The 22,240-nt window shown below is 42.6% G+C and overlaps 3 protein-coding genes and 1 long non-coding RNA gene across 7 annotated transcripts in view; 1 reads left to right on the top strand and 3 right to left on the bottom strand.

Moving 5' to 3' along the window:
• The window catches only part of dvl3a (dishevelled segment polarity protein 3a), an 18,211-nt gene extending 13,891 nt beyond the window's left edge, over positions 1–4,320 (bottom strand). For both annotated transcript variants that reach the window (XM_083542500.1, XM_083542499.1), the window contains exons 1-2: positions 3,761–4,320; positions 1,094–1,163 (exon numbers count right to left, since the gene is read on the bottom strand). In XM_083542500.1, the coding sequence (XP_083398626.1) occupies positions 1,094–1,163; positions 3,761–3,921 (231 nt within the window). In that variant the 5' untranslated portion in view covers positions 3,922–4,320. The remainder of the gene's footprint in view (positions 1–1,093; positions 1,164–3,760) is intronic.
• A 1,627-nt stretch (positions 4,321–5,947) lies between these two features.
• On the bottom strand, positions 5,948–8,634 carry LOC310726731. Its single transcript, XR_014533824.1, has 4 exons — positions 8,538–8,634; positions 8,081–8,207; positions 7,618–7,732; positions 5,948–6,321 (listed from the first exon to the last, which is right to left on the bottom strand). It is a non-coding gene; the product is annotated as an uncharacterized lncRNA (long non-coding RNA).
• On the top strand, positions 7,147–13,410 carry pcyt1aa (phosphate cytidylyltransferase 1A, choline a). 3 transcript variants are annotated; one of them, XM_083542504.1, is made up of 9 exons: positions 7,147–7,238; positions 10,285–10,428; positions 10,548–10,647; positions 10,844–10,960; positions 11,065–11,216; positions 11,405–11,483; positions 11,577–11,719; positions 11,790–11,978; positions 12,147–13,410. In XM_083542504.1, exons 1-9 carry the CDS (start codon positions 7,164–7,166, stop codon positions 12,378–12,380), a joined length of 1,233 nt encoding a protein of 410 aa, XP_083398630.1. In that variant the 5' UTR covers positions 7,147–7,163; the 3' UTR covers positions 12,381–13,410. The 3 variants fall into 3 exon arrangements, with proteins under 3 accessions (XP_083398630.1, XP_083398631.1, XP_083398632.1); XM_083542505.1 differs by lacking the exon at positions 7,147–7,238 and adding an exon at positions 7,727–7,958; XM_083542506.1 differs by lacking the exon at positions 7,147–7,238 and adding an exon at positions 8,409–8,730.
• A 1,009-nt stretch (positions 13,411–14,419) lies between these two features.
• On the bottom strand, positions 14,420–21,809 carry ap2m1a (adaptor related protein complex 2 subunit mu 1a). Its single transcript, XM_083543101.1, has 11 exons — positions 21,677–21,809; positions 20,260–20,378; positions 19,342–19,607; positions 18,803–18,936; positions 17,377–17,512; positions 16,641–16,785; positions 16,386–16,508; positions 16,171–16,306; positions 15,994–16,091; positions 15,731–15,842; positions 14,420–14,939 (listed from the first exon to the last, which is right to left on the bottom strand). The coding sequence occupies exons 2-11, from the start codon at positions 20,331–20,333 to the stop codon at positions 14,805–14,807; spliced, it is 1,359 nt and encodes a 452-aa protein (XP_083399227.1). The 5' UTR covers positions 20,334–20,378; positions 21,677–21,809; the 3' UTR covers positions 14,420–14,804.
• Between the last annotated feature and the right edge of the window lie 431 nt (positions 21,810–22,240).

Below are 22,240 nucleotides of genomic sequence, written 5' to 3'. Positions count from 1 at the left end.
TAAGGGGTGTGTGTGTGTGTGTTTAGTGTATAAGGGGTGTGTGTGTGTGTGTGTTTAGTGTATAAGGGGTGTGTGTGTGTTTAGTGTATAAGGGTGTGTGTGTGTGTAGTGTATAAGGGGGTGTGTGTGTTTAGTGTATAAGGGGTGTGTGTGTGTGTGTGTTTAGTGTATAAGGGGTGTGTGTGTGTGTGTGTTTAGTGTATAAGGGGTGTGGTGTGTGTGTGTGTTAGTGTATAAGGGGTGTGTGTGTGTGTGTTTAGTGTATAAGGGGTGGTGGTGTTTAGTGTATAAGGGGGTGTGTGTGTGTGTGTGTGTGTTTAGTGTATAAGGGGTGTGTGTGTTTAGTGTATAAGGGGTGTGTGTGTGTGTTTAGTGTATAAGGGGTGTGGTGTGTGTGTGTGTGTTTAGTGCATAAGGGGTGTGTGTGTGTGTTTAGTGTATAAGGGGTGTGTGTGTGTGTTTAGTGTATAAGGGGTGTGTGTGTGTGTTTAGTGTATAAGGGGTGTGTGTGTGTGTGTGTGTGTTTAGTGTATAAGGTGTGTGTGTGTGTGTGTTTAGTGTATAAGGTGTGTGTGTGTGTTTAGTGTGTGTGTGTGTGTGTGTGTGTTTAGTATATAAGGTGTGTGTGTGTGTGTTTAGTGTATAAGGGGTGTGTGTGTGTGTTTAGTGTATAAGGGGTGTGTGTGTTTAGTGTATAAGGGGTGTGTGTGTGTGTTCGGCCGTTTTAACAATTTATTCAAGAAAAAAAATATGTGAGAAGTGAACTGAATCTGAATATTAATAGTCTGAATCATTAACATTTTCTGGGTTACCTCACACACACACACACACACACACACACACACACACACACACACACACACACACACACACACACACACACACACACACACACACACACACACACACACACACACACACACACACACACACACACACACACACACACACACACTCTCCCTCAGCAGTGTAGTGTTAATTAATTCCCTGCTTCATTATACAAAGAGGCTCAGTAATGATGCTGAGCTTGCTGTGTGTGTGTGTGTGTGTGTGTGTGTGTGTGTGTGTGTGTGTGTGTGTGTGTGTGTCTCACCCAGCACACCACACGGCCGTTGTAGCAGGGCAGTTTGGCGTTGTCGTCCGTGATTTCCTCCTTGACCACACTACAGCAAAAGAATGAAAGAGACAATAACAGAATCAGACTGTGGACACGTGGGTGAGATTTCGCTCATCTGTAGGACGTCGATCTCCGAACCAGCAGTCGAACTCTGCTTTAATCCCACCAGAAAGACGGCATGAATATATTAGAATAAATAAACACAACAAGGTCAGAGATAAAAGCCGAGATGAGCAAATATTCAAAACGGTGTCGTCTCACGAGACCGCGACCGGGGGCTGGGATGGGCCCCGAACCCACAAACTCCTGGTCACTGGTGCAGGACCATCAGTACAAAAATAAATAAATCGCCACCTGGATTTTCAGGGATAAGAAGGGATTTTTAGGGGGGGGTGTAACGCTGTATTTATTCCCACAGGAAACAGGAGATGTGGGAAAAACGTTTTTGATTTTTAATAGTCTGAAGAAAAATGACATTGTAGCTCACTTTTGAGAAAAAATCTTTTCATTTTAAAATACTTAATTTTAAAGACGCTTCCTCCCAGAGTGGGATGTAAGCGGTTCATTGGTGAAGTCGTTTTGTGGCATCACAACCTGCTATAATGCTTGACTCCGCCTCCAAAGGCAAACAGTAGTGTTGTTTGCGTTTGCTGATTGCTACGCCAGAGCCTTTATTCCCATGTAAAGATTTCTTGGTGTGTGAATTGTGGACCGGTGCTTTAGGAGGACCGGGGATCAGATTCAGAACTTTTGCACTTGACCATATAGCTGAAGAAATATTCAAAGGATATTATAGGTTTTTTTGACTGTTTTTTTTTTTTTTTTTTAAGATGTCGTCTCCATGCCGGTGTGGTGGGCTGAGGTGTGAAGATGAACTTCTATACTCCTGATTTATCTCCTTGTTCTGAGATAAAACACGTGTGAGCTTTGAAGCGAGCTGGAACCGATTTCACGCAGGGCAGCGCCGCCGTAAAGCTGAGCATGTACTGCTGAATTCCACACTCGGCCCGAACCCACATTCCTATTCCAGCACACACACACACACACACACACACACACACACACACACACACACACACACACTCTTGGGACTAAGGTATATGAAGAGGCAGTGGAGATCCGGTTAAATCCTGCTGAAGAATCAGAACCTAAACCTGACATAGGGTTCATGTGATGAGTGTGATAAGTATCTCAGGGTGCCAATACTTATATATCTCGGTCCCTGCGGTTTAAAACGTGCCACACAGCATGGGAATGCGACGTCAATCCATACAGGAGATTTGGCTGATGTCCTGTTTAGCATGTTGTGATGTTGTTTAGCCAGAACATGCTGAAACACACCAGACCAGACCAGACCAGACCTGTCGCTAACAACAAGATTTAGAACATTTTGGTGTTTTGAGATCAATGTCATAAACCTGATGGTGAAACTACACTGAGGGTATTGTTTATCTTTAGCTACTTCTTATCTAGCTAGTGGTACAGTGGTTTAGCTGCTGGACTTTCCATTCCACTTCCGAGTTTAACTCTCAGTACCACCAAACTGCCATTGCTGGGCTCTTGAGCAAGGCCCCTAACTTTCAACTGTTCTGGAAAAGGGTGTCCACCAACACTGTAAATGTAATGATATAACAGCTAGTACTGAGTGGCGTGAGCATGAAGAACGCTGTATTAACACTGCGTACAAAAATTCTTCATACCGTGGCACTTTTTTTTCTCTCCAACAAACTAACCAATGAGAATTAATTTCATCACTAAAGCAGGAAACACAAGTCAACACATCTCCTTTCACTGGAGCCACAACTGCACCTCCACATACATCATCTCCAGCAGAAGCATCCATATTCACCTCCTCACATCACCCCGGGGGTTCCTGCATTACGGTTTTCCTGGGGATTCGAAATGAAGGCAAGTTGTGTGTTTTTGTGCAAATTCTACAGAAAAGAAAACACAAAAGTATAAACGATTCATGAAAAATCTGAACAAGTGTTTTGGCCAACCTGCTGCACCATGTCCAGCTTTTACTGTGTGTGTGTGTGTGTGTGTATCGAACAAAAGGAATCGTGTTCGTTCTGAGATCCGGTTTTTCAGAACGCACGGTGTATCGTCCGGTAGCGACCGTGAGGGCACGCAGATGGCGACTGTGCACTGCGCATGCGTGGATCACAAAAGAACGTATTCAACAGACCACACACTCGCTTAAAAAAAAATGGACAGAGAAAAAAAAAAAACAGACCCAGAATACACCCCTGCGTTTCCTCAATAATAAAAATAAAACCCCGTACAAATACATCCGACTTTCCGAAAAGTTTTAGATCATAAATTTAGCGCATTTTTTTGTGTAGTCATGCAGCAGGTCACACACACGCCAAAGCGAATACTTTTCCTCCCCCGACTTTTCTTTATTTCGCTCGGAAACATTTCGGATGTTTTTGTTCTAAAATCGGAGGATGAGATCGATCGAGAAGTTTACACATGAAAGAAGCCGAAGACCATGAAAGTCGCACAGCGCGCTACAAACAAACACACACACACACACACACACACACACACACGGAGTGGCAAAGAAAGAAAGAAAGAAAGTAAAGAAGTTTCACGCTCCAAAGAAAAAAAAAGGGAAAAAAAATCAAACCCTCTCCTCACCCGAAATCATCGTCCATGGACTTGAAAAAAAACTTGTAGTTGGGTTTTTTGAGGGCATTTTTCAGGTCGGAGAGGGTAACCGAGTCCGCAGGGACGGAGATCTTCACCAGGTAAGGAGTCTCCTGCTCGTCCAGATGGTAGATCACTTTAGTTTCCCCCATGGCAGAGAGCCGGGGAAAGAGAGGACACGGTGGGCATCAGTGCCCCTCCAACACCCGGGGCAGATTTCCTTCACCTCCTCCTCCTCTTTCTCCCTAAAACAAAACCCCGACTTTTCCCCCCTTCCTTTCTTCTCCGGGAGTTGCCAGGAAACCTTCCAACGCGCAAATCCGAACTACCCCCGAGTCCCGGTCCCTCTCTTCTTTTTCTCTTCCATTTCTCCAAGTCTCAATCACAAACAAATACGAGTTGAGGCGCTCAAACAGCCCGTGTATGGTTTTTTTTTTTTTCTTTCCCCCCCCTCTTTTCTTCTCTCTTTCTCTCCAGCTCTGAAGCTCCTGCCTGGGTTTCTATTGCTTTGATTGATCGCAGTAGAAAAGGGTAACAGCCTGACCCGCGCCCTCTGGCGGCCAGGGGAGGAAGTGCGCATACTGAAGCTTTTAGAATAAATGGCACCAAGTATTTTATTTATTTATTTATATACAATATAATTGTTATTATACAGCGTGACTGGGAAGGCAAGCAGAGAAAAACGACAGCAATGTCCTATAATATTTCATTATGTATTATTTCGATTTTGTTTTTTTCTTCTTTTTCTTTACTGTCATTCTGTAGACATTAATTTTCTACACAGTAATACAATCTTTAAATAATCTTATAACTGAATCATAAACAACTAGCAAAACATTTGCGATTAAACACTTAATATACCGCACAATAACTGCAAGAGCGCAATTATGACGTCATACCTCGGCGCGATTTTTTTTTTATTTGTATTCCGCACGTTCAGCGATTATATCATTATTATAAAGATCGAGCTTTTTCAACTGATTCACAATAACATTCGTCAAAATCCTCCTGCTTAATGATTTAATATGTAAAGATGAACATTAGTGATCTGTTATTTTACCCCCAACATTCCTGTCGTGATAAAACACAACTGAAATATATATATAATAAAAACCCCTAAACAAATAAACATAAGATTTACATTAACTACAAAAATAATTTAATGTGACTTGTTTGGTAATTCGGTTTTCTGAAATTATTAACAAGTTGATTTATTAAAGATTTATTTTTTATTAAATATATTTTTTCATCACCGCGGCGGGACGTCTCTGACACCGGAAGTAAATACGCTGCCGATTACCGACTAAAACAAATCGCTTTTGCTTTCATTCGAATTTAAATTATAGTATAAACCGCGTCACATGTTGCGGTATTTTAATTAAATAATTACAAAAAAAAAAAAAAGAAAATTTATGGAAAAGAATAAAAATGTTAAAAGCATGCATCTGATGAGGAGGGTTCACTTCCGGTATTAGGGTCGGCGCTATGACGTCATCAGGCAGCGCCGTACGTAGCAGAGTCACCGTTATGAATACATTATACTCAATAGCGCCCCCCAACAAAAAAAATTAAACCAATAACAAATAAAATATAGAGAAGAGTTGGTCATATCCTTTTTTTTTTAAAGCCTTTGTATCTGTAATACTTTATAAAAAAAAAATATTACAGGCTACTAATTAGCAAGCTAACTGAATAAAGTACATTTCCATATATGCATTTATCGTTTTATAAAACTCAATTGGCAAATAACAACCACACACGTTTTTCCACTCTTATTTAAAATGAAAATCCTTCCCATCATGGAGCTCAAAGTTCTCCAGGATCTGGATCTCTGGTTCCAGTCCTTCAGCATCGATCAAAATAAAGAAATACTTCGGTCATACTTCAGTTATTTGGTGATCACAGATAAACATTCCCTTTTCCAAGCTAATGTTTTGTTCTTACACAATTGTAAACGGTGTTGAATTCTGCATTTCTGTCTTTTGTTTGAGAATTAAATCCTACCTGCTTTCTTGCACAACCTCCAGCAGCCCCAAAGCCCTTAAGTCACTCATCGTTCAATACTTTAACAATTTTATAATAATCCACTCTAGTTTTATTCTACTACACCTGGCATTCCGAGGCACGTGTTTAAAAGACACTCACACTTGCAGTTCATCCACAGAATAAAATCTCACATCCAGGAAATCAAACTTTATTAGAAATTATGTGGTGGGGAAGAAAAAAAAAAAAAAAAAAAAAAAAAAAAGCATTAAAAAGTTCGTACATAAACAGATGAAACACACCTGCATGAACAATCACTTACTGACCTCCGAAATCAAACACCACAACACACTCCTGACTCACACGTCTTACAAAATTCTCCTTTCCAGATTCACAAAAAAACATCCCAAGCAGCAGATTTGATGGATTTGGATGTTTTATGGAACCTTTCCCTCTGTGTTTTATTTAAGAGAAAACCCCGACACGCACCATACGATTAATACGCTCTGATAAAAAACGAACGTGAATACAAGTTGTTCCACAGCTGAAGTCGTGTCCTGTTCATCCACCTGCAACGAGAGAGAGAGAGAGAGAGAGAGAGAGAGAGAGAGGGGGAGAGAGAGAGAGAGAGAGAGAGAGAGGGGGAGAGAGAGAGAGAGAGAGAGAGAGGGGGAGAGAGAGAGAGAGAGAGAGGGGGAGAGAGGGGGAGAGAGAGAGAGAGGGGGAGAGAGGGGGAGAGAGAGAGAGAGAGAGAGAGGGGGAGAGAGAGAGAGAGAGAGAGGAGGGGGGGGAGAGAGAGAGAGAGAGAGAGGGGGAGAGAGAGAGAGAGAGAGAGGGGGGGGGGGGAGAGAGAGAGGGCAGTATTACACTGATGTTTGAGACCACGCTGGATTTACACAGATATTACACGAGTGTTCTTTTCGAGGCGGGAGAGTCAGGAGTCAGTGAGGCGTCCTGCCTTTACTCGACGCCGTGAGAAGGTTTGCTGTGGGCCTTTTCTGACACCGCGTTCACCACAGAGCGACGAACGGGCAACACTAAGGCCGGACGGATACGACACCACTACCATTCCTGACTCCAAAACTTCTAAAAGTGATGAGAAAAGGAAGCAGCTGAAACGAGAAACATCAGAGCAGATGCTCTTCCACACTTGGGTGGGAAAAATTCTCCAGACTTCACTACCAACATCATGTGGTCCGAGACCATTTATATGTTGATGGTTGTATTAATGTTTATATAATGTTTACAAAGACTTACACGGGCACTAATGACCTCGGCGGTTACCATAGCAACGACCCAAATAAACAGAACAGCGCGTTACGCTCCAAACTCAAACACACGCTAAACTTCATCCCACTGTGAGACTGAATGTATGCAGGTGTGATTTAACAGGCAGCAGCAAGACGACAGCATGTTTTTATCGCTTCTATCGTGTAGGATCATTCTGTTTAAACGAGGAAACACATACCTGGATCAGGTACTGCAGGTGAGCATTTCCACGCGTTTATTATTCTATTGTAGTGGAGATTTGCCCCAAAAATACCCCACCCAGGAAACTTCACTGTGACGGACATCATCTTTAAACGACTTTATTAATAAATCCACTTCCGATCAGAAGGTTTTACACACAAATCTAAACACTTGAACGTGAAACTAACGAGTTCATTTCTTTTACAAAAGCCCTTAAAGTTTTGTTTTATTTTCTAAATACGTGTATAAATGTTTGTATTTTCCATTCGCCTGTTCTGTATATTCTAATGTAAAAAAAAAAAAAAATCGTGTTATTGCCACGTTGTTTGTAGAAGCTACAAGTTTTGCTAATTGCTTATTAGAAAAGAATAAATTGCCCGAGGAAACGTGCTCACCTTTGTTGCGCATGCGCAGTGTGTTCAACCGCGTGTCCCTCGTGGCGTGTGTGGAACAATCAGACCCCCCGCACACACGAAGAGAAAATAAAATAATAAAAAAGGCGATTCCTTCCTGCACCAGAAAAAGAAACGGAACACGTGAGAAGCGAAATTAAAAGGCATCGGCGGCGCGGATTTGGTCTCGTGCACGCGCTCAGAATGTCCTTGTTTTCAGAACTTCACAAACATCAGGATTTTTATTCTCTGTGATCTGAAGCCGGTACAAGAGTGGGGTTTTGATATGCGCCTTGTTTGACACCACATTCATCCGGGAGAGAATGAACAGGCAACACATAAAGGCGAGTAATAAATACAGAGTTCATATAACAATCGTGCATTATATAAAAAAAACATTTTATCTAATAGATCAATCTTTTAAAGTAAAAAAAATAGAAATTATAAAAGCTCTATTTAAACTCACACACACCCGTCGTGAACAAGAAGCCGGAACACGTGCACACGCTCCTCTCCTACCACGCGCACGCGCTTCTTTTTTTATTTTTTTTTTTTTATACCGGAAGTCAGAGCGTTATAACGTGTAAGGACCCCTCAGAAAAAAAGAGGCGCCTATTAAAGAGCCGGATTACAAAAATATTCGCGTGAAATAATAAAAAAACTAAATAACAACCGTATACACCAGGTATTAATGAATAATAATGATCTGTGTTTTGCATAATAAGGGAATAAAACAATAAATACGGAACTGGTGAGGGTTAAATCTCAAATCCATCCACGAGCTAAACCGAGTTCACTACTTAGCACGCAGAGGGAGACACGATTCCGAGATTGCGGGTCGTATATAGTTTATTGTTCAATATAATTGATACAATAATACTTTGTGTTTATGAACGCGAAACGTTGACCTGCCGCCCTCCTACCCCTAGTGGTCTCCTTGTAGTGTTGAAGTACCCGGGTGTAGGGCGGAAGTGCGCGTTTGGAACGCGGCCCGTGCTGTCAGGTCTGTCCGCTTGCTAGCACTGAGGGTTCCGTATAAATAGCGCCTCTTATTCGAGCGGATCTTGGGGCAGGGGCAGAGTTTTCTTTTCTCCTGGTCCGCAGCAGGGACAGAAGGTGAGTCACTAACTAGTTGTGCTGGGTATTTGGTTTAGAGCAACTCGTTAAAGCCTGGAGAGATTCCATGTCCCTATGAGACGTGGACGAGTTCAGTTACATTCTGAAGAAAACAGTGAGCTCTAGACGGATTCGCTAATTAACCAATTAACTGATTAACTATTCAGAAGGTGATTAGCATTGTGATCTAGTTAAACGGCAAGCTAACTAAGAAGCTAGACATTTCTGCTCTGATGTTGAGTTAGCGGAGTCGGCTCTCTGAGTCGGTTCATTTTTTAGGATGAGTCGACTCTCACCGATGAAGTACAATTTATAACTATTTTGTTTAATCGATTCTGTTTCCAGATTAAAACTAGCACAGATATGATCTGAACATCTGCTCGGAGATGTGGTCCTCCGTCTGTCACACGTCTGATGCTTAAATCTGATCACTTTGCAATCAAATATCTATATAATAATGATAATTAATCTATAATAAAATGATCTATAGATGTGATCGGGTTATTTCGCTTATTAGAGAGTTGACTCGTCTGAATAATCATCTTGAGTGAGACTGATTTGTATCAGATCAGGTGTAAAAATAATATCTGGCTGCAGTATGGAAGAAAGAGAAAAAGCAGCGTGTCATCTGAGAGTCGACACTTGTGACTGAATGAATCACTTAGAGAGAAAAAAAGAGGAGAAATGGGTGTGTTCGTGCAACAAATGTGCAGGAAACAGGAGCTACTAGGAAGTGCTGGGAGTGTAAACACATCAGCTGGCACTGGGCATATTTATATATTTGTATTTTTTATTACGCATGTAATAGATGTGTAATAGACGTGTAACAGATGTGTTATAAATGCAACACCCCCCCCCCCCCCACACACACACACACACACACACACACACACAGGAGACGGCTGCTATTTTTTGTCTCGGCTCATGACCGAGCAGCTGCAGGGTGATGGAGCAGTTATTTAGGCTTCGTGCTGAGAAAGTCAGGGATTTGATTGAGCCGTTACACACGTTACACACGTCCCTGGCTGATACGGGCACTGAAATAACCCCCTCACGGAGATGACTGAGGGCAGATCCTGGAGGAGTATGGGTACGGGTACGGGTTCCGGAGCTGTAATAATCATGACCGTGATAAGGAATCATTTCTGTAAGAGACTGATACGAAGCTGCGGTGCATAATTAGTGATGTCACTAAACGAGCTCTTGTGAGGCCCCGCCTACAAACTAGGTTTAATTCAATCGGCGAATCAGAGATGTACGTTAAGCAGGAGATGATCAGTCCCAAACACTCACCTAAAAACATTACTGAAGACGTATAATTCAGGGGAAGATCTGCTTTCCATGGGGTTGGAAGTGTGCGGCCGATCTCCTGCTATAAACCTCCAAACCATATTGGGATGAATGTGAGCGCTGACTGAACCCCAGGCCTCCTCACCTTCTCACCTACATCACCACCTGACTTTACTAACACACTTGTACCTGAAGGAATCTTTACAAAAAATCTACTGGAACATCTTCCCAGAAGAGTGGAGCTCATTATATTTTTCCACGCAGGAGGACCGAATGGAAGCTCACGCTTCTTCACACGCTTCTTCACACGCTTCTTCACACGCTCTTTCCAGGAAGAGGAGGAGAGACGACTCGAATGGAGAGAGGGAGGAGGGAGATGTGGCGGCCAAATACAAACGCAACACCGTGGTAAAAAACAAACAAACAAACAAACAAAAAAAACACTCACTTCTGCAGCCACTTTTAGCCAAAAGCTACAATTTAAAGTGAACAATGATCTTTTTGTTTTGGTTTCGGTTTTGGTCCAGGCTCTAAGAGACCCGGCTCCGTACGCTGATCAGCTGGTGTTGCTGGAGGATCGCCCGTATAAACGCGTGAGCATGGAGGAGGCTCGCAAGGGAACGCCACGTACGTCTCTCTCACGGCTCGCAGTCCATCAGAATCAAAATATTTACCATGAGCTGGAGTGGACGAGTTTAATGTGTGTGTGTGTGTGTGTGTGTGTGTGTGTGTGTGTGTGTGTGTGTGTGTGTGTGTGTGTGTGTGTGTGTGTGTGTGTGTGTGTGTGTGTGTGTGTGTGTGTGTGTGTGTGTGTGTGTGTTAGCTGACAGACCGGTGAGGGTTTACGCAGACGGCATCTTCGACATGTTCCATTCAGGACACGCCCGAGCCCTGATGCAGGCCAAAGACCTCTTCCCCAACACACACCTCATCGTTGGAGGTACGACCCAAATGGATTGTGTGTGTCTGTGTGTGTGTGTGTGTGTGTGTGTGTGTGTGTGTAAAAGAGAGTCATGATTGTGATGCTGTGGTGATTGTGTGCAGTGTGCAGCGACGAGCTCACGCACAAACTCAAGGGCTTCACGGTGATGAACGAGGAGGAACGCTACGACGCCGTCACACACTGTCGCTACGTAGACGAGGTGGTGCGCAACGCGCCGTGGACCCTCACACCCGACTTCCTCACCAAACACAGGGTGTGTGACTCGTTCACTTTGCTTTTATTGTTCTGGTTCAGACAGACAGCAAATCATCACTATAACAAACACTATATCAAACCAGACATCTTTTCCTGTTGTGTCTGCAGGAAGATTCCACTGCAGCGCTTTTTAATGATCAGCTTATTCGTGTGTGTGTGTGTGTGTGTGTGTGTGTGTGTCCTCAGATTGATTTTGTCGCTCATGATGATATTCCGTACTCATCAGCAGGAAGTGATGATGTCTACAAACACATTAAGGATGCAGGTGAGGGAATCGGGCCACACACACACACACACACACACACACACACACACACACTTTTTTAATATCTAACCCATTCATTACGACCTGTTTCAGGTATGTTCGCGCCGACCCAGCGCACTGAGGGCATCTCCACCTCCGACATAATCACGCGCATCGTGCGCGACTACGACGTGTACGTGAGGAGAAACCTGCAGCGCGGCTACACGGCTAAGGAGCTCAACGTCAGCTTCATCAACGTGAGTCTTTGCCTCATCCCGGGACACACACACACACACACACACTCACTCACCACATCTCTGCCTGCAGGAAAAGAAGTACCACCTTCAGGAGCGTGTGGACAAGGTGAAGCAGAAGGTGCGAGATGTGGAGGAGAAGAGCAAGGAGTTCGTGCAGAAGGTGGAGGAAAAGAGCATCGACCTGATCCAGAAGTGGGAGGAGAAATCCCGAGAGTTCATCGGGAACTTCCTGCAGATGTTCGGGCCTGAGGGGGCGCTGGTGAGTCTCGTAAAGTTCTTGAACGCATTCTTGCATAGCTTCATAGCCTGTGCTGTGTAAACGCCCATAGGAAATTCACTTACGCGAGTGTGCGAAAGTAATGGCACACATGGAAGATGCATTTTCAGCTGTGTGTGTGTGTGTGTGTGTGTGTGTGTGTGTGTGTAGAAGCACATGCTGAAGGAAGGGAAAGGGCGCATGCTGCAGGCCATCAGCCCTCGTCACAGCCCGAGCAGCAGCCCGACCCGAGAGCGCTCGCCCTCGCCCACCTTCCGCCTCCCGTTCTTCACCAAGACGTCTCCGCCCACCTCGCCTCGTGCCAAGCGTATGCGCCACGACATCACCACCCACGGCCAGAACATCAGCGAGGATGAGGAAGACGAGGAGGACGATGAAGATTAGATGTCACGGAAAACAACATGTCTCTCCTCTACATCCCTCCATCAAACATGAAGAACGGATCTTTTATTTTTGTAAAAAAAAGTTGCTTGTTTCGGCTGCGGCCGTTTGTCTTGTATCCGTTAGCATACTGGAGGACGGTGTGTGTGTGTGTGTGTGTGTGTGTGTGTGTGTATGTGTGTTGGGGGGGAGCCACAGTTTTACCGCCGTCAATGTGCACAGGATGGTTATTTTAAACTTGTTTTAAAATAATAAATAACTCTTCTTTATACGGTCTGCTCAGCGGAAAAAGACGTGTTCAATGGCCTCACATCCGCTGCTATGGTTACGTCTCATTTCTCTCAATTCCATCCAATTATAGGCCAGAAAAAGTATTTATGATTGCTGTCATGGTAACGTAGCATGGGCGTGGCCAATCAGAAACGAGTATTTGACTTTTTTTTAATTTTTTATTAATGATAAACCAAAAAAAAGACTCACTCACTGTCACTTAACCAGTATGAGCATAGCCAACTAGCCTAGTAGTTTAGGGATGCATGGGTTTTTTATCATTAATCAGATCTTTAATACTTTTTTAAATCTTATCATTTTTCTTTTCTCTGATTAATAAAAAGTGTTCAGGATCATCAAAAACATCACATCCTACAATCTAACTAGTGTATGGAGATGAAGATGCTTCTGCAATCTCAATGAACCTATCGTACTGCTTGATGAAATTATTGTTAAAGAAGTGTAATAACGAATACGTCTGCGTCTGGCCGCTCGTTCCCAACCTCAGCGGCTTCCTGCGCACTGTTCACGCTCTGCTGATCTGATGTGTGTAAAATGTAGGATTGTGTACAGCTACTGTAATAACCTCACTAATGAATCTGTCTCTCGCTGCACAAATCTTTAGTTCTTTCTTTTTTTTTTTGGTCCGTCTGTCTGGCGTCTGCTCGGGTTTTTCTGAAATGTCCCAGTCCACAGTGGTTTATTATATCAGTGTAATAATGAATAAAACTTTGGATGAATTTCTTATTCATACCTGACAACCTGCTGTGTACCAAAATCCTTTCATGGCTAAATTCACAAATAAAAAGAAAGAGAAATATATGGTAATGTTTTAGCGTAAAAAAAGTACTATATTATTATTAATCAATAAAATCTGAATATTTATATGTATTTTACTAAAATACACTCATTGGGTTTATTCAGTTAATCATTGATTCATCATTTTTTTTTCTTTCCATAGTAAGCAGCTCTTTGAAATGCTATTCAGTTATTAATGATTCTATACGACTCTACAAACTCCTCCCACTTTCATAAAAAAAATACAACTGAAAATATTAAACCTCAATAAATATTGTAAATATATATATATATATGTATATTGAAATCTAAATAAGGGGGGCTGTCAATCCATTCAAATATTTAATCGCTCTTATTCACGATTGTCACGAGGTAACGTCACGTTTTTAATACTCTAATCAACATGGACAAATATTGATGCTTTATGCAAATTTGTTTATTTTAAGTGAAACCAAACTCAACATAGAGAAATGATGGTGTTTTAAATTACGTAAATCATCAGGACACCAAATGGAACTTTTGCTATGTTTTCACACGGACACTTTTAATTGCCGGACCTGTACGTCATGGGGGATTTTGGTGTTTAAGATTCGGAGCAGCAGTTATACAAATGAAGTGATTAAAAAAAGACTTTCGGTGCCGTTTATTTTATTGATTTAAATTTGTGCCTCTTATATATTTATTTTAGTTTATTTTTTATTAAAATGATCAAACAGAAATGTGCACTGCATTAATCGTGCACTAATAAAATAAGCGGCGTTAAAAGGGATTTGCGTTTATGCGTTATTAAAACCTTAATATTGACAGTCTTTGGATGCACGAGCATGAAGTTTTTGCTTTCAACCCAAAGAGAGACCCAAACCTGTATAGTGGAACATCTTCCCAGAAGAGTGGAGGTTAATTATAACAGGAAATGGGAAAGAGAAGCGCATACCAATCTTTGTGGACATGAGGAATAAGACACTTAATCTGTATTTTATACATTTATATATACGTTTACTGTTACAGACAGAGAGAGAGAGAGAGAGAGAGAGAGAGAGAAAGAAAGCGAGAGAGACGTCGTATCCACACCCACATCACATTGGTGAGGTTTGTGTCCCGAATGTCAGTGAGAATTTATTCTAACGAGCTCATAAGTAAGAACATTTATCATTTGGGACACACCCACATCCACCCCTCAATCCGCTCTAGTGCTACAATAAACGTGTCGACGTTCCCGCACTACAACTCTCTCACTCTGCTTTAACTGTTCATACACACAGGACACGGTTCACATTTGCATAATTCTCTACTGATTTGTTTAATCCATCCACCTATCTCGGGGGGAAAGTGTGGGACGGGAGACGGCTGGTCACGTGGTCAGCAGCGCGTCTCGTAGATGCCGCTGCGGCCGATGTAGCGAACCCATTTGATGACGTCATGGTCGCTGTAGTTCAGCTTGGACTCAAACACCTTCAGGTAACGAACCTTTAGACCGGACGGAGCGAACGGCACCTGAGGGGGAGGAAAAAACAAATAAACACCATTACTATAAAAATAAAGTACATTTTAAATGATACATATACTGTACTGTAGTTTAAAACACCGCTTCATAAATGTTCTATTTCTTCTAAAAATTAAGGATTAAGGACTGATTTAAAATGATAAAAATGGACGGGAATTATTTTAAAATGTACATGCTTTTCTCTCACTCTTTCTCCATCATTTTCTTTCCTCTTTCCTTCTTGCTGGCCTGCTCTATACATGCATTACTTTCATTCACACATTTTCTCACTTTCATTCTCTCATTCGCTCCATCCCATGTTTGTCCTCTCCACTCCCTTCCATCCATCCTTATCCATCACTTTTCCTTCTGCAATGTCTACCATTGTTATTTCTTTTCTTTCTTTCTTTCTTTCTTTCTTTCTTTCTTTCTTTCTTTCTTTCTTTCTTTCTTTCTCTTTCTTTCTTTCTTTCTTTCTTTCTTTCTTTCTTTCTTTCTTTCTTTCTTTCCTTCGCTCATTCTCCTTCTCAATATATTTACCCAAACTTAATTTTAGTTCTTCTCAACCCTTTCTTTCCTTTGTTGCTGTTTTTCCCCCTTATCCCACTTTCCATCTCTTTATTCCTTTTTCACTTAATTCAATAATTACAAAAAAAAAATATATAATAAGTTTGCAAAGAAAGAAGAAAGAGATTAAATAAAAAAAGATTAATATAATGAAATGTGATTATTATTAAGATACCTGATAATTGAGCGAGTGAACGTACTAGGAATTGGATTTAAATGGAAATGGAAAACCCACCTCAAAGTTCATGGATATGGGAGGACGAGCCCACTTCTTCTTGTCATTGGTGGGCAGCAGCTCGATCTCAGCACTGATCTGAGACTCCTTCATTCCAGCCATACGCTTAATCCTGAGCATTAGAGCATCAAAAACTTAGACACTGTGGTTCTCTCTCTCTCTCTCTCTCTCTCTTTTTCTCTCTCTCACACACACACACACACACACACACACACACACACACACAAATCATATAAGAATGAGAATAAGAACTCATTACTGACTTCCACACGATGGCGTTCTCACTGGCCTTGTACTTTGCTTTGCCCTTCATGCAGATCACCTGCACGCCGCTCGTGTTCAGAGGTGTGGGGATTCGCACCTGGAAACGGGAGCGGCTCGTTAGCGACGAATCATTTAACAAGACCCCCCCCCCCCAAAAAAAATAGAAATTAACTCACTTCAATCTTCTGTGCCAGTAAGGAGGGCTTGAAGTTGGACTTGATGACGACTTTGACCTCCAACTTGGTGCGCCCAACCTCTCGGACCAGGGGAATGACGCGGAACGGCAGGATGATGTCCTTAGTGGTGCGATACCTGTGACGGTGCGGGTTACTGGCGTTACCAAAAAAGTGAAAACCACAGGAAAACGCAAGGACATGTGAAGGTCACCAACCTCATGAGCTCGTATTCTCCGTCCGGAGGGATGAAGCTGATGCTGCGCTCCGAGTCGAACTTGCTGAGACGCACACACTGGTGGAAGGTGCAGTCGTCGATGGCGATGGACTGCTTCCCGCTGCTGTAAACACACACACACTGAATATAAACACCTGTTCCCACCGCACACATTGTAATACATGTTTTATTATATAAAGGAGACTTTATGTAAGTGTGTGTGTTAAAAGTAAAACCTATAAGGGTTAGTATTGACCTCTTCCCGGTGTCATCGCCCGCTCCGGCTTTCCCCTGCTTGTCGATGACGATCTTGTCATTCATGCCGAACTTGCACTCGGGCATACCGCTCAGGTAGCTCTTCATCACCACACGGCCCGACACATGTGCACTCAGCACCTGACCTGCAGCCACACACCACCATTTTATTATCGGATTATATATATTTTCAAAAGGGAGTTTTAAACCTGTCTAGTGGAACATCTACCCAGAAGAGTGGAGGTTAATTCTAATTTATAATTGTATGTATATATATATATATATATATAATTTTATAGGCATCAAATATGTTTCAACACTGATGACTCATTCTCTATACATTCTTTATCAGTAGAGGTCGACCGATTAATTGGTTCATTTGTAAATCAATTTCTGCCCAAACTATGTAACTCCTCCCTTGAGTATAGTTAAAATATAGTAGCGTTATAATATATGAGAGTGGCCTCTAGAGGCGAATCACTAATGCCATTTGAAGTACAGTAATCCCCCGATTATCATGGTGGTTACGTTCCAAAACTGCCTGCGAAAAACCGTGCCACCCTAAAAATAAAATTTTATGTATACAGTATCAATTTTAAAAATATCGTTTGATTAATCGTTTATCGGCAAGAATGATCCAACCTGGACATAGGTAAAATCCACTATTGGTCGACCTCTAATTTATAGTGTGTGTGTGTGTGTTGAACAGTAAGACAATAGTGACCCCTCCGTCTCACCCTGTGGGGACATGAGCAGGTTGACGCTCTCCAGTACATCCAGGAAAAGCTCATTGCGGCGGTATTTAATGCCCTCGCGACGCCAGCCGATCTGCCCCGTCACCTGGCTGGTGATCTGAGACTGCTCCTCCTTCGTCTGAGGAACAACAGCAACAATCAGTGGGGGAAATCACAGACATACAGGCCGCGCGCGCACACACACACACCCGAGCACACACCCGAGCACACACCCGAGCACACACCCGAGCACACACGCGAGCACACACGCGCGCACACAGACATACAGGCCGCGCGCGCACACACACACACCCGAGCACACACGCGAGCACACACGCGCACACACACGCGCGCACACAGACATACAGGCCGCGCGCGCACACACACACACCCGAGCACACACGCGAGCACACACGCGCACACACACGCGCACACACAGACATACAGGCCGCGCGCGCACACACACACACCCGAGCACACACGCGAGCACACACGCGCACACACACGCGCGCACACAGACATACAGGCCGCGCGCGCACACACACACACCCGAGCACACACGCGAGCACACACGCGCACACACACGCGCGCACACAGACATACAGGCCGCGCGCGCACACACACACACCCGAGCACACACGCGAGCGCACACGCGCACACACACGCGCGCACACAGACATACAGGCCGCGCGCGCACACACACACACCCGAGCAAACACGCGAGCGCGCACACGCGCGCACACACGCGCGCACACACGACATTATTTACCTGATGCTGCAGTGATCCACATCCAAACACCATGAAGAAAAGAGAGGAAAAAAGGTGTTACATCCAAAGTAAAAACACACTTCATTTCACACAAAACTCTACACTCGTCTTTTCCTTTTCCTTCTCTTTCCTCTCTATTTTGTCACAATTTCTACAGGTTTTTTTCTCTTTCACTTCCCCCCCCACGCATTTATGTTTCTCCTTCTTTTATTTTCTCCCTCACTCTCGCCCTCTGTTTTCTTCTCTATATTTTTTCTTCTTTTCTCTATTTATATATTCTGTCCATCTTTTTCTTTCCTTGTCTCTCTCTCTCTCTCTCTCTCTCTCTCGCACCTATTTGTTCTCTATGGTTTCCTCTCATTCTCTTTCTTCCTGTCTTTAACCTCCCTTTCTTTCTTCTCGCATTGATTCCATATCATTTCCTTTCTTTTGTCTCTCTTTCCTCTCACTTTATCACGTAATGTTATTTAGCCCTTCTTTCTCAGTTTTTTTTACCCCTTTTCTCTCACTTTTTCTTCCTCGTGTGTCAATTCTTTTCCATTAACCCAGACCACTGCTACGATCAAAAACAATAAAAATGAAGCCCGTTGTCATGGTTACATAGCTGTACATGAAGTTCAGTGGAAGAGTACTCACTAAATCCAGTTACAGGAACCGAACAGCAGGCAGCCAATCAGTAACACATGTGTATGAGAAAGGGGCGTGGCTTACCTGCCCCTTAATGCCCTGCTGGGTAATAAACGTCTTCAGCGCGCCGGTCTCCGAGTTCTGAGGATATCCAAAATCCAGAATCTCTGTACACACACACACACACACACACACACACACACACACACACACACACACAGGGGGTCACATTCTATACAAACACCTTTACCATCATCAGTTCACTCCTCCACCCAAATTCTCTCCTTTCCCCTTCTTTCTTTTTGATTGTTTTCCCTGCTATCCTCCATCTGTCTCTCCTTTTTTTCTTTCCCGTCTCTCCCTTCTTTCTGTGTTCCCTCACTTCATCCCTCCTTCTTTTATAACTTTCTTTCTGTTTTTAACCCCATTTTACTTTAAGAAAGTAAAGAACAAAGAGAGGTTCCTTCCTTCCCTCACGTTCTTTCTATCGTCTTCCTTACACTCATTTGTTTCTTTCTCTCCACCTCTTATACCTATATATATATATAAATATAAAAATAATGATGTATTACCATCCAGGAGCTCGTAGATGAGGACGAAGTTGTTCTTGATGTTCTCCTCGCTGATCTTGCCGAAGTAGGCCGCCATCACGTCGCACATCTTGTAGAGGAACTCGAACACCATGGCAGCGTTGACATTCTGCTTGGTGACAGCTGCCAGCCAGATGTTTGAGCGTTTTACGTGGAAGAAGCTTGTGCGTGCGATGTTGGTGACAGGCGAGCGCACCTGCTGCCGGGCGTGGATCACGTTCACGCGGAACGCGTCCACTGCATTCCTCCTGCGAAAGAGAGAGAGAGAATATTATACAATCGATGTAAAAGAGTTTTTTTTTACGTTGGAGCAGCTTTAAATAAACGTGTGTATCTCTCCCCCACACACACACACACACACACACACACACACACACACACACACACACACACACACACACACACACACACACACACACACACACAAATCCCTTAATTACACACAAAGATTTTGGTGAGCTGATGGACACACACATTCTGCTGAACATGACATTAACATGGAGATGGTTAGCTGGGGCATGTTTGGTGTTTACACACACACACACACACACACAAAATAAACAAAGATGATCCCACAAATCAGTGTTTAAAAAATGCCTGCAAATCTGTGGAATCTGTGCTCATGGGAAAAAAAAACAGAAAGGAGGGAAAAAAACCAGCTGAAGCAGCTAAATCAGAAGCAGATGCAGGATCTTCTCTGATCTGCACTTCCTGTACTCCTCCTTCCCGTATAACCCCCCAGCAGGACTGCTGCTCCCGACGAGAACAATAGTGAGCTGATAACCGTGAAACAGCACAGGATTTTTCATCAGATTCACAATCATCTCAGTGGACACAGGAACCTTTTCCAGAACCTAAATTTACCTTAAAAAACACCGAACCTACAGTTAGAAAACTCACCCTATGTCATCGCGGTACACTCTGGAGATCAGTACCTCCCCCTTGTGGTTGTAGATGAACAGTCCTCCAATCATGGTGGCTGCTCCTCACGCCTCACATGCCATGGCAGATTCTCGCTCCTGCACACGAACGTCAATTGGTACACTTATCAAAAGGTGTGTCATTTCAATAGCAAGGTGACATACAGCTCCAAACACACAAACGTTTCATTATTGCCATCAACAAAAGTTACATATAACAGTAAATTTATGAAGCGACAGTACAGTGTTATAACGCTGTACAGGATGATGTGGTCATAATCAGTAGCACAAATTAAGTTCAAATCACGCGTTACAGAACAGATCGAATCTGCAGTGCTACATGTTTATGAGGTCAGTGAGGTATATAGTTATAGGAGATAATATAGATAATAATGGACAATACATAATCTAATATTTTGACGCATTTATTAAAAGTAAAAGTAGTTTATTAAGTAAAAGTTTCTGCAGGTTTTACTGAGTCAGATCCAAGACTTTTTAAGACCTTTTTAAAAATAAAATTTAAGACCTATATCACAACACCAAACACGTCGTTAGCAACTGGCATTAACCGAGCCCTCATTTATTTTTTTTCAGGCCAAGTATTGCACTAAACTGATAAACTGATAGCTAAAAAAATAAAATCCATTTTACTTCAAAAGAGATTTGCACCAACAACAGAAAGCTAATTGGCTGTTGCACGGGTCTCATTTGAAGTCGTAATACAGCGAATTATACAAGCGAAAGAAAAAGCGTCACCAAGTAAAACAAACTAACAAAACGTTTAACTAGTAGCTAAAGTGCGTGTGGGCGGTGTCTAATTTGCATAGTCATGAACTCATTTGCATAGTCATGAATTCACATGCATGTTTAATGGAGGTAACGGCGTATATTCTGTTCATCTTCTCAATAAGCTCAATAACTTTACATGCTGGACATATATTATATATTTTTGTATAACAATCGATGTAATTTAAATTTTTTATTTTAATTGTCTTTGTGTCACTTCCGGTGAAAAAAAAAAAAAAAAAAACCGTTGAAAGATAAGCCCAACGGTTTCATCGCGATATATTCACCAGGACATGGCGTCCATCAGTCTGTACGGAAAAACACACACACACACACACACACACACACACACACACACACACACACATTAAATATTCATATAATCCTCATCTAGAACATTTCCCCTTTTTACACGCACCGCGCGGAGTTAGATTTTCGGATTATAAAGATGTTCCTGTACAAAAGCGCGTTCTTTCTCCTCAGACGTTCTCAGGGGTGCACGCGCGAAATTCGCTGTAAAGCTCTAAACAACGACGGGCGAATAAATGTATTTGTTTTGTTTGATTTTTTTCCGGCTTAATGCCATTCGTTTCTTTTAATCGTAACCGTACCTCAGTGAGCGCGGAACAAGCGAGTTTCCGTGTATCTGCGAGCTGTTAAAGGATTCAGTGTGACATTAGAGATCCGTTTTTACCTCAGGATGACTCCCTCCTCCGGCCGGGAAGTCAGCTGACTACTTCAGCTTAGTGCGCATGCGCTGGAGCACACAACCCGGAAGCAGGGCTGAATGTAATATCACAAGATAATACCTACATTAGGGCACTTGAAAAGGGTGTGATTTATGAGTTTTAAGGCGGTATATCTAGTGCGCTTTATATGCGTTTGAACTGCAGCCCAGGTCAATGCACAGGCATCAAAAATATATTCTAATATTTCTATTTACTGGAGGAAAATTTTTTATATTTTATTTTGATATTTTAAGTTTTATATACAAGATTTTTTTTATGTATATTTAGAATCTTTACAAAGACTTTTCAAGTCGGAAAGCAACCAGAACTTTGGATACACTTAAAGATCTAAACAGCTCTTTTTTATTATAGCTATATATATGTAGAGCTTTTAGTAATATATTTATTTTATAAAGCAGTTTTGGTCTATTAAAATAATAAAATACA

This window comes from Silurus aristotelis, assembly GCF_946808225.1.
Source record: "Silurus aristotelis genome assembly, chromosome: 5".
Taxonomy (NCBI): Eukaryota; Metazoa; Chordata; class Actinopteri; order Siluriformes; family Siluridae; genus Silurus; species Silurus aristotelis.
Note: the sequence above shows the minus strand (reverse complement) of the source record. Positions and strands in the feature narration are given on the sequence as shown.

Coding starts and splice junctions, on each gene's coding strand:
- pcyt1aa (XM_083542504.1), top strand. CDS start 7,164: ATGTTTTTATCGCTTCTATCGTGTAGGATCATTCTGTTTAAACGAGGA. Junction 10,429..10,547: donor AATACAAACGCAACACCGTG/GTAAAAAACAAA, acceptor GTTTTGGTCCAG/GCTCTAAGAGACCCGGCTCC. Junction 11,484..11,576: donor CAAACACATTAAGGATGCAG/GTGAGGGAATCG, acceptor GACCTGTTTCAG/GTATGTTCGCGCCGACCCAG.
- ap2m1a (XM_083543101.1), bottom strand. CDS start 20,333: ATGATTGGAGGACTGTTCATCTACAACCACAAGGGGGAGGTACTGATC. Junction 16,786..17,376: donor CCTGCTCATGTCCCCACAGG/GTGAGACGGAGG, acceptor GTGTGGCTGCAG/GTCAGGTGCTGAGTGCACAT. Junction 16,307..16,385: donor GGAGAATACGAGCTCATGAG/GTTGGTGACCTT, acceptor GCACCGTCACAG/GTATCGCACCACTAAGGACA.